At 39.3% G+C, this 15,977-nt stretch overlaps 1 protein-coding gene across 1 annotated transcript in view; it reads left to right on the top strand.

The window, feature by feature from the left end:
- Positions 1-15,227, top strand: part of LOC128471868 (serine/threonine-protein kinase ULK1-like) — a 40,210-nt gene extending 24,983 nt beyond the window's left edge. Inside the window, exons 2-8 of the mRNA XM_053453892.1 lie at positions 11,004-11,147; positions 11,336-11,520; positions 12,416-12,594; positions 12,792-12,910; positions 13,490-13,647; positions 14,189-14,324; positions 15,146-15,227. Of these exons, the coding sequence (XP_053309867.1) occupies positions 11,004-11,147; positions 11,336-11,520; positions 12,416-12,594; positions 12,792-12,910; positions 13,490-13,647; positions 14,189-14,324; positions 15,146-15,201 (977 nt within the window). The 3' untranslated portion in view covers positions 15,202-15,227. The remainder of the gene's footprint in view (positions 1-11,003; positions 11,148-11,335; positions 11,521-12,415; positions 12,595-12,791; positions 12,911-13,489; positions 13,648-14,188; positions 14,325-15,145) is intronic.
- The last annotated feature ends 750 nt before the right edge of the window (positions 15,228-15,977 follow it).

Raw genomic sequence — 15,977 nt, 5'->3', positions numbered from 1 at the left:
ATGAAGTAATTTTCCACAAGGCACATAAATAGTTAAAACATTATTCAATATTGTAATGTGTGTTTGTGTGTAATAAATAGTTTTATGAATTCCCGGACGTTGTGTGTTTATTATCGGGTTTGTGTTACAACGTATTAGCGGAGAGAGGATGATGCTCACCGTGCGGCCTTGTAGTACATCGAGGTGGGCGAGTGCTGTCTAACTAGCCTTAGATATGGCCATATAGTATGAAGAAATCCCCAATATTTATTTCTTACCAGGCAGATACAGCATTAAAAATGGACATAACATTTCACATGGATATAGGATTCCTGTCACGTTACCATAACATCATATGGCATTTCCATGTTTTTAATTTAATACATGTATTCTATATATTTAGGAGACCTCACTTTGTTTGTCGAAAGATATCCGTATAAGTTTTTTTTTTTACATTTTCATTATTATCCTCACACCATCACTCCATCTACCCCTCCAAATTCTGCTCACACTGGCTAAAGTAACTTTCAACCGCCTTAAACTGCTGAGACCTGTACCTTATCAGTCTCCATCGCTGTCCTTAACCCCTGTCATGGAGTATAATGTTAAGCAGTGTTTGTATGTTTTGGGCGGTGTGTAAGATGAATCCTAAAATGTGTTCTAATGTGTTTTGCCCAAAAGATCAGTAATACATGTGATAGAGAGAGCTACATGTATGTTGGATTCCCTGCACATACATGTGTTGAAGATTAAAGCTGAGACAGAGTCAGCACTCTGTGATAGCATTACACATTGAGATAGCATTAAACACGGACATAGCATTAAACATGGACATAGCATTACACATAGAGATAACATTAAACATGAACATAACATTAATCATGGGCAAAGCATTACACATAGACATAACATTAAACATGAACATAACATTAATCATGGGCAAAGCATTAAACATGGTCATAGCACTACTCATGGAGATGCCATTCAATATGGACATCGCATTAAACATGAAGATAGCATTAAACATGGACATAGCATTACACGTGGATACATCATTAAACATAGAGAAAGCATTAAACATGGACATAGCACTACACATTGAGATACCAATACGCTTGGACACAGGATTAAACATGGACATAGCATTACACATAGAGAAAGCATTAAACATGGACATAGCATTACACATAGAGAAAGCATTAAACATGGACATAGCATTACACATAGATATAGCATTAAATATGGTCATAGCACTACTCTTGGACAGAACATTAAACATGGACATACCATTACTCGTGGAGATAACATTAAACATGAACATAGCATTAAAAGTGGAAATAACATTTAACATAGATATAGCATTAAATATGGACATAGCATTACACATAAAGATAACATTAAACATGGATATAGCAATACAAAAAGATATGGCATTAAACATGGGCATAGCATTAAACATGGACATAGCATTACAAGTGGAAATATCATTAAACATAGACAGCAATAAACATAGTGTTAACATTAAACATAGAGATTTCATCACACATGGACATAGCATTAAACATGGACACATCATTAAATATTGATATATCATTACACATGGATATGGCATTAAACATGGACATGGCATTAAACATGGACATAGCACTACTCATGGAGATAGCATTAAACATGGATCTATCATTAAACATGAAGATAGTATTAAACATGGACATCGAATTCAACATGGAGATGGCATTACACATGGAGATAACATTAAACATGGATATAGCATTACACAGAGATAGTATTAAACATGGACATAGCATTAAACATGGAGATAACATTACACATAGGGTAACATTAAACATGGACATAGCAATAAACATGGACATAGCATTACACATAGAGATAACATTAAACATGGACATAGTATTACACATAGAGATAGCATTAAACATGGAGATAGCATTACACATAGAGATAACATTAAACATGGACATAGTATTACACATGGATATAGCATTAAACATGGAGATAACATTAAACATGGATATAGCATTAAACATGGAGATAGCATAAAACATGAATATAGCATTAAATATGGACATAGCATTACACACGGAGATAACATTAACTATGGGCATAGCATTAAACATTGACATAGCATTAAACATGGATATAGCATTAAACATAAATAGGGAGGGAGACGAAGGGTAGATAATAGGGAGGGAGAGGAAGGGTAGATAATAGGGAGGGAGGGAGAGGGTAGATAGTGGGGGGGCAGCATTTTAAACTTCGCCCCAGGCGGCATTATGTCTTGGGCCGGCCCTGATACCATTACACATTGAGATAGCATTAAGCCAGGATATAGCATTAAAAATGGATAAAGCGTTACACATGGACATAGCATTACACATAGAGATTACATTAAACATGAACATAACATTAATCATGGGCATAGCATTAAACATGGTCATAGCACCACTCATGGAGATGGCATTAAATATGGATATATCATTAAAAATGGACATAGCATTACACATGAATATAGCATTAAACAAGGATATAACATTACACATGGATATAGCATTAAATATGGACATAGCATTAAACATAGAGATAACATTAAACATGGACAAAGCACTACACATGGAGATACCATTACGCATGGACAGAGCATTAAACATGGACATAGCATTACACATAGATATGGCATTAAACATGGACATAGCTTTAAACATGGAAATAGCATTAAAAATGGTCATAGCACTACTCTTGGACATAACATTAAACACGGAGAGAGCTTTAAACATAGAGATAGCATTACAAGTGGAAATACCATTAAACATAGGTATAGTATTTAACATGGACATATCACTACACATGTCTATAGCATTAAATATGGACATAGCATTACACATAGAGATAACATTAAACATGGATATAGCATTACACATAGAGATAACATTAAACATGGATATTGCATTAAACATGGACACAGCATTACACATGGAGATAGCATTAAATATGGATATAGCACTACTCATGGAGATTGCATTAAACATGGAGATTGCATTAAAAATGTGAATAGCAATAAACATGGACATAGCACTACTGATGGACATACTATTAAACATGGAGGTAGCATTAAACATAGAGATAACATTGAACATGGATATAGCATTAAACATGGATATAGCATTAAACATGGAGATTGCATTAAACATGGAGATTGCATTAAACATGGACATAGCATTACACATGGAGATAGCATTAAACTTGTACATAGCATTAAACATGGATATGGCTTTAAACATGAAGATGGCATTAAACATGCGCATAGCATTAAACATGGACACAGCATTACACATAGAGATAGCATTAATTATGGACATAACATTACACATGGATATAGGATTCCTGTCACGTTACCAAAACTTCATATGACATTTCCATGTTTTTATTCTAATACATGTATTCTATATATTTAAGAGACCTCACTTTGTCTAAAGATATACCTATGAGTTTTTTTATTAAACATTTTCATTATTATCCTCATATCATCACTCCATCTACCCCTGCAAATTCTGCTCACACTGGCTAAAGTAACTTTCAACCGCCTCCAACTGCTGCGACCTGTACCTTATCAGTCTCCATCGCTGTCCTTAACTGTCATGGAGTATAATGTTAAGCAGTGTTTGTATGTTTTAAGCGGTGTGTAAGATGAATCCTAAAATGTGTTCTAATGTGTTTTACCTGAAGATCAGACAGATCTACATATATGTTGGACTCCCTGCACATAAGGTGTAGATTATAACTGAGACTGTTACAAAGAGTCAGCGCTCTGTGTTTTCTCTGGAAGATGAATAGTGTATGTGTGTTACAGAGAGCTGTGTATATGTTGGGCTCCCGGCGTGTCTGTGTGCAGGAAATTATTTCAGAGACACTCTAACAGAAAGTCAGTACTATGACATAATAAGACATTGCTGTTTCATCATCATAATAAAGACATTGCTGAAGATAATGCTGCTGCTGCTGCTGCCGCTTATAGCTGGTTTCTTTTTTTAATTTTACATTGTATTTGTGTTATACATACGCGTCAGAACCCAAATTTTAAGGACAATTTGGAGATGAGGAATAGTTAATACTAAAGACTGCCAGCTATTCCTTTACATATACTGGCGAGCCGGTCCCTGTGTATAATACAAAGCTGCAGATGCTAGTTGTGAACTACAATTCCTATGACTCTCAGCCAGGCAGGTGTCTACCATAATGCTGACTGAGTATCATTGGAGGAGTAGTCAACAACAGCAAAGATGTTTTTTTAATAAAAAAAAAGGCTAATGTTAGCCTCCCTCCCAGGACCCTTACACACAGCCTTTAGACACACCTGTCCATACACACGCCTCTCCATACACTTGGTAACGCCATATTGTTAGAGGCATTAGTTGGCAGTTTGAAATGCTCCTAGGAGCAATCTAACGGGGCCCCTGACTTTTTATAAAGGCACATTATTAACCGCCTCCTAAGTACTTTTGTTTCACCCGCCAGACACTGCCATAATTGAAAGGCATATAGCCTTTCATTATGGTGACTACAACCGCTCCTAGGAGCGATCATACGGGCCCCTACATTTAAAAAACAAATTGGGTGTTGCTAGATGCCTCAATGTCGACATTGCAGCAACACCAGGGTGCGTTTTCGTTGTTCAGCCCAAATGCCAAACATGGCGACAGCAATACAAAGACGAAGACACACAACAAGAAGAATCTTCGTGTTCGTCTTCGTTTACTTATCTCCCTGGTCCCTTCCCCATCTAGCCTACCTTATCCACGCAGGATTGCAGGGGTTAACGGGAGCAGAAATCCGTAGATTCGCCGCCAGGAGTTAAATTGGTTGATGCCAGAGAAGGCCCCTGCAGGCGACCAATAGAGTCGCCCGCACGGCTCTTTAACTCCTGACAGCGAACCTATGGATTTCTGCTCCCATTAACCCCTGCGAAGCTGCGTAGATAATGGGAGCGGAAAGACCTTTAACTCTTGGAGTGGGGAGACAGGCCAAGTTCCCCGTCAGGAGTTAAAGGGCCGTGCAAGCGACTCTATTGGTCGCCTGCAGGGGCCTCCTCTGGCATCAACCAGTTTAACTCCTGGCGGCGAACCTACGGATTTCTGCTCCCGTTAACTCCTGGTGGGGGATCTTGGCCTGAGTCTCCCCACTCCAAGAGTTAAAGGTCCTTATGAGCGACTCTGTTGGTCAGTCGTAAGGACATTTAACTCTAGGAGCGGGGAGACCAGTGAAGAGGAACTCTGCAGTCATGGTTTGTGAAAATGCAAAGGTAGGAAGACGAAGTTTCTAAAAGCAAAAACAAGGTGCTGAGCTGTATAGCTATATAGGCAGATAGAAGGAGGCGGTTCTGTCATTTCATTGATCTCTTATCGGTTCATTTTTGTGGGAAAAATTTTCTTAGGATTCAAAGAAATTTGTCCATATTCAACAAAATTCGGCCGACATCTTCGTTTGTCTGCTTACCATGGAAACAAGAAGTTCAATAGGGAATTTGAGACCAATTGATGGAAGAAAGAGGGTCAAAATTAGCTTAGAGTTATAGGATCAAGACTAAGGATAATAGTGGACTGGTTCAATGATCTTAATTAATGATCTTAATTAAATCAAAACTCTAGAGAGTCTTAGACACTGTGAGAAATGACAGACTGAGGCTCACCAATTCTCACACAGAAGAATCTCACTCTAAAATTCTCAGATGCAGCACAGCAGTCACGTTAAAGCAGTCCTGTCCACTCGTCACTTATTTCAAGTCTGTTAGGAACCAAAGTCTGTCTCTATGAAAGGACAGCCCAAAAGTAGGGATTACCTGAACATGGGGTGTAGGGGGGCTAAATGTATGCATAGATCTAATTGATATTTTGCATGTGCAAACACACTGCTCAAATGGTTAAACTTTAATCTCCTATATGGAAGCTTTATATAAATTTTGGTAAATTAAAAGAGCTCTTAGGTAACTAAAACTAGGCCATATAGATCCAGAGGGACTGATCTCTACCAGAAAAATCGCAAGGAATAACATTTGCTACTTTTGTATCCTTAAGATCAAATAAGCTTCAAGAAGAACTGTGATAGTCTTTGAAATCCAGCACCTTTCCATAGAATTAACATTAAACTTCACAATGCTTCTGAAGGATCTTGAGTAAAGTAGCCCAGTAGAGTTGGTGTAGACTTCACTGAACAATATTAGAGTTTCGTTCAACTTGTATGATCTTGGGGAAACTCAATGGTTTATCCACTAAAGAGAGAGAGAGGCAGGTTTAATCCACAGATTTACTATGCACTTTAAAGGTTCAATCCAAGTAAACTACACTTATAGAGCTTGGGTGGATAAATAAATCAGTTTTCTGGAAAAGAAAAGAAAAAAAGCTCTTTCAACATTTTGTGCAAGAGAAGCTTGTCAGGGCTGATCCATCATCATAGTCAGTGAAGTTGGGGAGTTCAAGCAGCAACATGCCTGCAGTCCATAAAATCCTCCAGCATTAGCGAAGTAACCCTGTAAAGTGCAGTGAATATAGCTGATTTATGTGGCATTCTAGTGCCACAAAAGTCTAATTAATCTGGATCAGAGATTCAATCACAATTTAGAGAATTTACATTCAAGGATACTTGATTTATCTGGTCCTCGGAAAAAAACACGGAAGAGTGGTGAACCTTCCCAGGAGGGGCCGTCCAGGAGGTCACAAAAGAAGCCAAACTAACATGTAAAGAACTGCAGGCTTCACTTGCCTCAGTAAAAGTCGGTGTTCACAATTCCACAAAAAGAAGGAGACTGCAAAAATGGCGTCTATCGGAGAATACCAAGGCAAAAACCACTGCTGACCAAAATGAACACAAAGGCTCGTCTTATGTTTGCCAAAGACATCTTGATGACCCCCAAGACTTTTGGAATACTATACTGTGGACTGATGAGTCAAAAGTGACAATTGTTGGGAAGACCTGTTACATCTGTTGGGGGTCCTGTTACATCTGGCATAAAATTAACACATCATGCCGCAATAAGAACATCGCACCAAGAGTAAAATACTGTGGTGGTAGTCTGATGGTCTGGGGCTGTTTCAGGATCTGGGTGATTTGTCATAGCTGATGGAACAATACATTTTGCTCCCTAGCAGAAAATCCTGAAGAAGAATGTCTGGCCAACAGGTGAATGGTCTGATCATATTACTAAAGTGTTCCCTCTTATACCTTGTTTTAGGGAGTCTACTGAGTACAGTGGGTTGAGATTTGGGGACATCCAGTGGTCACAGTGCAAAATGCAGGTCATTTTTTATTTAATTCATGTTAAATTGGTACATATGTTTGTCTAAACAAGGAAAAATACACGTGTTTTTACACGTTATGTGTAAAATGTGTAAAAAACCAAAATATAATTATATTCCGTATATATGGTTGATTTATTTAGTAGAATATTCATATCCATAAAAAATATAACAATACATATACTGTAACTTGTTAAAAATATAGTGGCAATATAAGTGCTCACTACATTGTGTAGAGCTCACTTTCAAGTGAGCATACCGTCTGTTCACCAGCACGAATGCCGAGAGATATTGCAAGGTACCAGGATTGCAAGTGAAGTCTTGTAAGCTGGAAAAGGCAGTTATCATACGCAAGAAGGAAGGTCTTAGCCCACGGAAATAATCAGTCAGGGTTCCCCCGTCAGCCCGGACTCTGTATTTATTTAATAGATGTCTTGTCCGTTGCAGCCTCAAGAAGTCACCTGTAAGATCGCAGTACTGTGTTTGCTAACGGCCTTGACCAGCTGCATCTGCTCACCTGCAGCCCTCCCCTTAAATACCTGCTTATTCCTCCATTCTGGGCCTTTGCATTACAGCTTATCTGGCCCTGTTCTACTGCTAGCAGTATTTGGATTAGCCCGTTGTGACCTGGCTTCCTTCCGACTTTGTTCTGTGGTTCCTGGTTTAGCTCTTCCAGTGACCGTGTTGACCCAGCTTGCTCTGACTCTCCTCCTGGATTGCGATTTGGCATTAATACCGTCCTTCTGGTTCTGACCCGGCCTGCCTGACTACGTCTGCTCTGCCTGAGGGCTCCATGCCGTGTTTCCAGTACTCTGCCTGAGGACTTCCAGCCATGTTTCAGAGAGCGAGTCCCTCCAGTCCAGCTACAGCGTACTATCTTGTGCCCGACTAGGGGCTATCGCGCTGTACATCTGCCTTTGTGCCTGTGACTTGTTTGGTAGTGTCTGTGCTTCCCTGTCTTGCTAGCTTCTTCAGTACAGACCATCTCATATTAAGATCCAGCCTGCTTTGTGTTTCATTTTGACTGTCTGTACCTTCCTTCTATAAAGGATGCATTGTGGGGTACAAACTGAGCCTCTGGTATACCCTGCAACTGGGCTCCTACCTGACCTGCTTACCTGATCCCTTCCAGAATTGTGTTCTTACATGTCCTGATCGTTATGTGTTGTGGGAATGTTCGTGAATTGTGAAAGTATTGTAAGTTATATCTGTGGGTGTTATGAATTGTGTTGTTGTGTGAGTTCTTGCCCATGTTGTCATTTGTGTGTGCTCTGCGAGTTGTCTATGAATACGAAAACATGTACTTGATACTGCAAAAGGATCATATAGACATGTAAGTTGTGTGAGTGCCTGTGTTGACAACACAAGTCTATAAACACTTGAGTTCTTCAGTGAGTGCCTATCTCTGATTGCTGAGCTTAGTAATTGTGGTGTAAATTTTGATGAACCCTGTGAGTTGTATGAACACTATTATTTCCCACTGAAATCAATGGTAGTGCTTTCTGCACTTGCATGTGTGTGTGTGGGGGTCTTCTTAGACCACCTTGAGCTCTCACATGAGACTGTAAATGAGGCAGCCCTACCGAATAATCATATATTTGTCTCCAGTATCATTTTGCTATGCTACTGATGGCCTGTGTAAGTAGATTCATTACATTTGGGTATGCATTTTACCAGACGTTGGCAAGAAACATAGAGGCATCGAAAGGGTCGGCAGATAAGAAGCATTTGGCCCATCTAGTCTGCTCAACCTCTGAATAATTTCCTTAGTCCCTGGCCTTATCTTATGTCCATACCTGGGAACTCTCCAACACTTGAATCCTCGGGGTAATGGGACCAGTGTCCTAGTACGCCCCACTTGGGAACGCCCAGTGACATCAGCAGGAACGCCCATTGCTAGTGGGCAGTCCTGGCCGCATCCTGTAAGGGTAGGCTCTAGCTTAGCCTTAGTCAAGACGTGTGAAGGAGACATGCTTGCTAGTTGATTACACCAGTGTAATTATTGTAACCACAGGCAGAGAATAACAGAAACAAAGGGTGTTTATTTAACATGTTTCCCTTTATGCTGCACCCAGTACAATTACAAAACTGCAGCACCACACCCTCTAGTGTCTCACTACTAGAAACACTGTAATGGAATTCACCAATAAAGCTCACACTGTAATGCAATTCATTTCACCAGTAAGGCTCACACTGCTCACAATTCATTTTGCCAATTAAGCTTGCACTCTAGTGTAATACAGATCATCAATAAAGCTTGCACTGTAATGCAACTTAACTCAACAATAAAGCACACACAACCTAACATCCAAAATATTGCATGACTACCTGCTCTCTTGTATGAAAGACAAGTTTCTTTACTGTCACATGATTTTTTGTAGCCAGGAAATTGCTACATATGTTCATATACACAAATATGCATCAGAGCAAGTAAATCAAACAGTAGATGACAGATCTACAGTATCCTCGCCATAAAATACACACAAACTCTTATTTTATATATAAAAAATTAAAAGTAAATAATGTTTCCTTTAATAATGTTTACTTTTAATTATAGTAAATTACGTTCTATGAGGGTATATCTTCAGTTGATTTACTCTGCAGGACATTGAGGATCACATCCTATAAGTGGCAGGAAAGGTCTCACTAATGCAGAATTTAAACATCTTTTATTGAATCTACCTTTAAAATATAACTTGTATTGCATTTATTTAACATAGAGTAATCAAGCATGCTCTGTGTGAAGTTTAATTAATACTTTCAATTTGTATTACCCAATACGAATATATTCAATAAAAGTTTGTTTTTTGTATTTTACAATAGTGTGCCTTTCCCTCCATTTACAGGATCCTCAATGTCCTAATGCTCTGCGGGGTAAACAATGAATAGTCCTTATTGCTTTCTCCTTCAAAATTAGTTTGATAAAAGCTGCACTGGAAATTAGTCATCTCTTCTCATCAGTGGCACTAGTACGCAGGAACCGAGCTATCGCCTCCTTGCTGGGAGAGTTGGTGGCTTTGTTATATTCTTTGGCATCAGCACAGGCATACAAACTCTTACACCACCAACCACTGACTTTATGTCCTCCTTCTTGGGTCCCAGGTTACTCTCCCAAGAGATGAAAATGGAATGATTTGAGGAATGTGAAGGGTATTTCTAATCCTGTAAGAACAACTAAAGTTCTTCATCACTTAGGGTCATTTTGGGCCCATTTGGGGCTCCAAGAGATTTGGTCAGATTCGGGCAACATAGTAAACTTCAAAGGGTGTGGGTGCAGAAGGTAGTGGGAATATCGAGCCCAAATAGGGGTAGGGGGTGTTTATCCTGTTCCACTGTCATCTTGACCTTTCCATATTTAAAGTAAATACAGATCTAGAGGGGCAATATATAATAGTTTTATGCAGCATTCAGACCTTCTGGATGACATCAGCAGTGATGTGACCCAGAAGGGAATACCTGATCGGGCATTTAAAACTGTAACAGTTTTCAGGCATTCACGCCAGAGTCTGTTACAGGAGATCAGACAGCAGAAAGCCAGCGATGCTGGCTTCTGCTGACAGGGGGGAGTCAAGGCTGTGTCCCTGGATATTAGAGTCAAGGCTGTGTCCCTGGATATTAGTGCCGATTACTTACATAATATCACACAGTCTGGTCACAATGTGAAGCTGTTTGGATCAGATGACCCTGATGAATTAAGTATGTCATTAATCCTTGTAGCTCCCTTAATTGGTTTTGGCGGTACTCTGCATTGTGGGACACAAGCTGGGGTCTCTATCAGCCCATCTCCAGTGGTCTTCACGGTTGGTTCTCCTCCTGATGGCTCAACACCGCACCAAACCACACGGACACTGCTGTTTTCAGGTGACTTTTTTATTAAGCCTTTTATTAACAGTACGTTTGCCCTTCATTCTGTAATTTCTGTTCTTTGTATTTATGATGTTGTATATGTGAAAATAAATTATATTGTGTGACTTCCTGATGCATAGACCTTTCTTGCCGTGTCTTACAAACCTTTCTCCCTTCCCAATGTTTTTTTTCTCCTCCTGCAGTGGGATCGTCCAGCTCCCAGAGTCCGGTATGTTCATTCACTGGTAGACATCTTATGGTTGGAGCTGGTGGGGAAGCTTTTGAAGCTCCATCAAGTCTCAGGTGTGCCTTCCCTGACCAAGCTACCAATGTTGAAGGAGTGGTGGTGTTTGAAGTTCCAGAGTTACCCGAAGAGACTCTGATGGAGGTGAGGCTTAAAAACGTTCAATTTGAGGTTTTAATGAAACTGGTTATCAGTCAAATTTATAAGCCAGTCTGGTTCATGCAAGTTGCTGCTATTGCCTTACTATCATGTCTTGATGTAGTGTAAAAAACAGATCAGATATGTATAAGAATGTGACTATACTAACACAATGGACATGTTCTACAGAACTTAGACTTCTGGCAGAACTTGGATCTATGGCTTCTTTGTATTGCTATACACAAAGTGTTAGAATTTGATAGGCAATACATTTTATGGCTATTGGTTAAGAAATCTGCATACTATTTATTTACAGTCGGACAATTTTACATAATTATTTGTTTTGCTTTATTAACCCCTTAATGACAAAGCCCGTACATGTACAGGCTCAAAATGCATTGTTTTCAATGGGTTTAGGGACCGCCCATTGTCCTTAAGGGGTTAAACAATTCCTGTTCCAGTTCTGCTCTTAGCCTCTTAACTTAAATGTGCTTTACATAGTCGTACGGCTTTTCTGTGTTTTTATTGTTTTTTTGCTGGGCTGTGGAAACTTCCTTTTGGTTTACTGATATTCTGTGAGATTGAATTAGCCAATTTAAAGCTCAGGTAGCAGTGAAGCTATACGATGATGGGGAAAACCAGCTTGATCAATTAAACTGATCCTTGTTTTTGTGTTTAATAGTTTAATCGTTTGATTTCATGATTGAGTGTCATTGATAGATTGTAAGCTAATTTTAGTAGGGCCCTTCTCACCTGTTGTTGTTTTTTTTTAATGTTATTCACTAATAGTTATGTCCTGTCTACCCTTTGACATTTATCCAAACTGGGTAATCCATACCGCATTTTTTTTTGTCCTGATGGATGTTGTCTGTAACATTTATATTTTGTTCTATATCTGCAGCAGGAGCACACCGACACGCTGCGCAGCCTGAGGTTCACGCTGGCCTTCGCCCAGTCTGTCATCGAGATTGCAATTCTCAAAGGGAGCTCAGTGGATGTAAATGCTTCAGTGACTTCAGAATACCAGATGCAAGAGAGTGTTGTTGCTGATCAAATCAGTCTGCTGAGCCGAGAATGGAGGTGAGCTTGCACAATTGAACCACTCCTGGTTGTGCACCCACTAAAACCTATGCCAGACCAGCTGAGCCCAACTGAGGGACAGTCTCGTCGTGAGCAGGGCATCTGTCTCAGTCTTTCTCTATGAGCCACTCCCTTTCATGCATTTCTCTCTATATATTTTATATAAATCTTAAAGCATGTATGTTTTGCCTCTCCAGTTACGCAGAACAGCTGGTACTCTACCTCAAGGCGGCAGAACTTCTTTCCTCTGGTTTACAGACTGCCATGGAGCAAGTCAAGTCAGGCAAATTGTGCCTCTCCTCCACAGTAAAACAGGGTGAGAGATTGACTGGAAGTAATGTTTAAGCACAAAATCAGGACAGAAGCCCCTTACGTAATGATTTCATGTTCTAGTTTGTATGAACATGGCTTGGAGTTTCAAATACTTTTGGGGGGATTTGTTTCAAGTTTTGCATATTTTAAGAGTTGAATATTCTATATATTATTGTATTGTCTAAAGAACAGAACTACAAAGAGGTAGAATTTTTTTTTAGAAAATATGGAAAATTTCAACAATATTTGGATTCACTGCTGTTCTCTAACCTGTCTTGGGTTGAGGAAGTCTCCAATATCAAATCAGACTTATAAAGCTTTACCGTGAGGGGAAAATATTGATTTACTCCTACAATTAAAACATTATCAACTAGTATTCTAAAGTAAATATTTTCTTCACCACATTAATTCCTATTTTTTCAGTAATATAGGTATTTTTGAGAAAATGTGTTCTGGATTTGAAACTTATGAAAACAGCGGTTTTCATCTTCTTTTTTTCCAACCTTTATTACTATGTTAAAACCTGTAATAAGGCATGTAACAGTTATTAACTGTGTTGCATGAACATTTGTTCTTTCCTTAGTTGTGAAGAAGCTAAATGAGCTGTACAAATCCAGCGTGTCTTCATGCCACTGCCTGAACTTACAGCTCCAGAAGTTCTTTGCTGACAAGCAAAAGCTGATGGATCGAATCAACAGCATCACTGCAGAGAGACTGATCTTTAGCTATGCTGTCCAGATGGTGAGACCCAAAGATACCACAGGATCTTTAAAATCTATATCTTTGTATTATAATTTACCTGATCTTCAGTGGTCAATCTTCACCTCAGAGTGCAGAGAAAACTCCCACCAATGTGCAAAGCTAACCTTGCTACTGTTTTGTATGAGTGTCAAATAGGAACTAATATAAGGTGTCCTTGAGGGACAGAACTTACTCTTGTATTTTAGAGCAGCTCAGCCTATCATGAACACATCTCAAAGTATATTTCTCCGGGCAAATACAAATATATTCTTTTGCAGCTTCTATAAATAAAAAACGTTGAAGGTGGTACCTTTTATTGGGCCAACTTAGTAAAGTATGTGGAGAGGAGACATATGAGATCATGAAAGCTAACATGACTCTATTTTCAATGTATTTGTAACAAACGTTATCACCTCCAACTAAAGACTTGGTTTTCATTTGGACCAAGACAGCCATGTCCATTTCCTTACGCACAGTACCAGTATTAATTGTTTATTACTGTTACAAACAAGAAATATATTTTTTACTTGTGTATCCATAGGTGCAGTCAGCAGCCTTGGATGAGATGTTTCACCACCGAGAGGACTGTATTCATCGATACCATAAAGCTCTGCTTCTTATGGATGGATTGCTAAATTACATGACTGAGCAAGCTGACGTAGACAACATCACCAAGTGTAAGAACTATTATTACACTTACTATGGATAAAAATAGTTACAGCAAACTATTTTGGATATTTTAAGTTATGCCAATAAAGATATTTACTCCCATCCAGTTCTCAAGCAGAGAACATTCTGTCAGAACTTGTGTTGTCCAGTAAGATTGATCAACTGAGGGGTCTAGGATGAACTGGCTGGCCTGTGTTATGATGAGCTCACTATCCCAAAACAAACAATGATGGGAGCCAATAGGAATTCACTACTTAGCAACATAGTATTTGTGTACGTCTCACAAGAGGCTTGCTCTATTTCAAGTGTATCTTCTCTGAGTATAGTAACAATGCTGCTATTGTATGTTAAGTATTTTGGTTTATATGACTGAAACGTTTTAGAACATATTCAGTTTATGCATGTTGCCCTGCAGCTTCAGTTGATCAGCTTGGTCACTTTGTGTCAATTATATGATGCACGCACAGGATTCTCCCTCCTTAAGTCAAGCATTCTATTTCTTTGACAGACAAAAATGATTGACGTAGCTCACACTCATTATTCTGAAACTCAGGTACAGAGACAGCAGGCTAAAGAAGGCATCTGCTCAGACTGCATCCGTACCTGACAGCAGCAAATATTTGAGTACGAGTTACTAGATATATATCAGAGTGCAACCAGTATTTTCCCATTTAATCATTGAATGTTCACAGTGTACATGTTTACATTATTCACTTTACATATGGGTGGTAGCTATGAAACAAGTTAATTTTTTATGACAAAACCATATAGTTTATTGTGTCCGTCATATTACCTGCTAACGGTATGTTTTCTTTCACTTTCCTTGAAGGCAAACTTTGCATTGAGCGCAGACTGTACGCACTACAGAATAGCATTTGTGCGTAAGTCCAGCTGCTCTTCAGACTCCAGCCCCTTTTCTGGCTTTCAGAGTGCTACAGGAAGATTTCTGTACATGACACTGAGGTGCCAGAAGAGCCATGCAGTGACAGTTCTGTGAGTCAGCCAGCTGTGGAAAGACCCGTGCTTCCAGTTCATCGTGTTGGGACATGCTTCTTTTAATTATCTCACAACATGAAAGGGTGACAGCCTTTGCCTACCATATATTGTGGCCACCTTTGGTGGCTGCACACCAACTTGTGTGGCAGTTGGTATTACCAAGAAGGTCACATTTCATAAGGATATAAAAGTGGGAGATCCTGTTTATTCATAAGATACACCTGATAAGCATTCAATAAGAAGAGCTTTGGATTCGGCACATTTAGTCTTGTAATATAATCCTGTGTGGGTAGGGTGTCGCAAAACCATATGACGTGAACTTAGTGAAACCTGTTGCAACATCCCAGTAAAACCCAGTCGGGCACAATGGAAGAATTAATACACTGGATGTGCGGTCAGGAAAGACAGTCACAGCTGTGATAGGAACGATAACTGAAGCAGAAAAACACGACACAAAGAAGCAGCTGGTTTGCAGTGTGGTTTTGTTTTATCTTTGCTTCATGCATGTGTCCTCTTACTGAAATAGTGCTGTCCTTATGGAAGATGGCAGATTTATCAGAATATTGGTAAAACTGTCCTCCCACTTTCCCCAGGCTGTCCGTGGACTTTTAAAGTCAAGCTTTCTTTTTGCACAAACATGGACAAGTAAAATTCAACTCAAGGTA

Source organism: Spea bombifrons, chromosome 1, assembly GCF_027358695.1.
Source record: "Spea bombifrons isolate aSpeBom1 chromosome 1, aSpeBom1.2.pri, whole genome shotgun sequence".
NCBI lineage: Eukaryota > Metazoa > Chordata > Amphibia > Anura > Pelobatidae > Spea > Spea bombifrons.
Note: the sequence above shows the minus strand (reverse complement) of the source record. Positions and strands in the feature narration are given on the sequence as shown.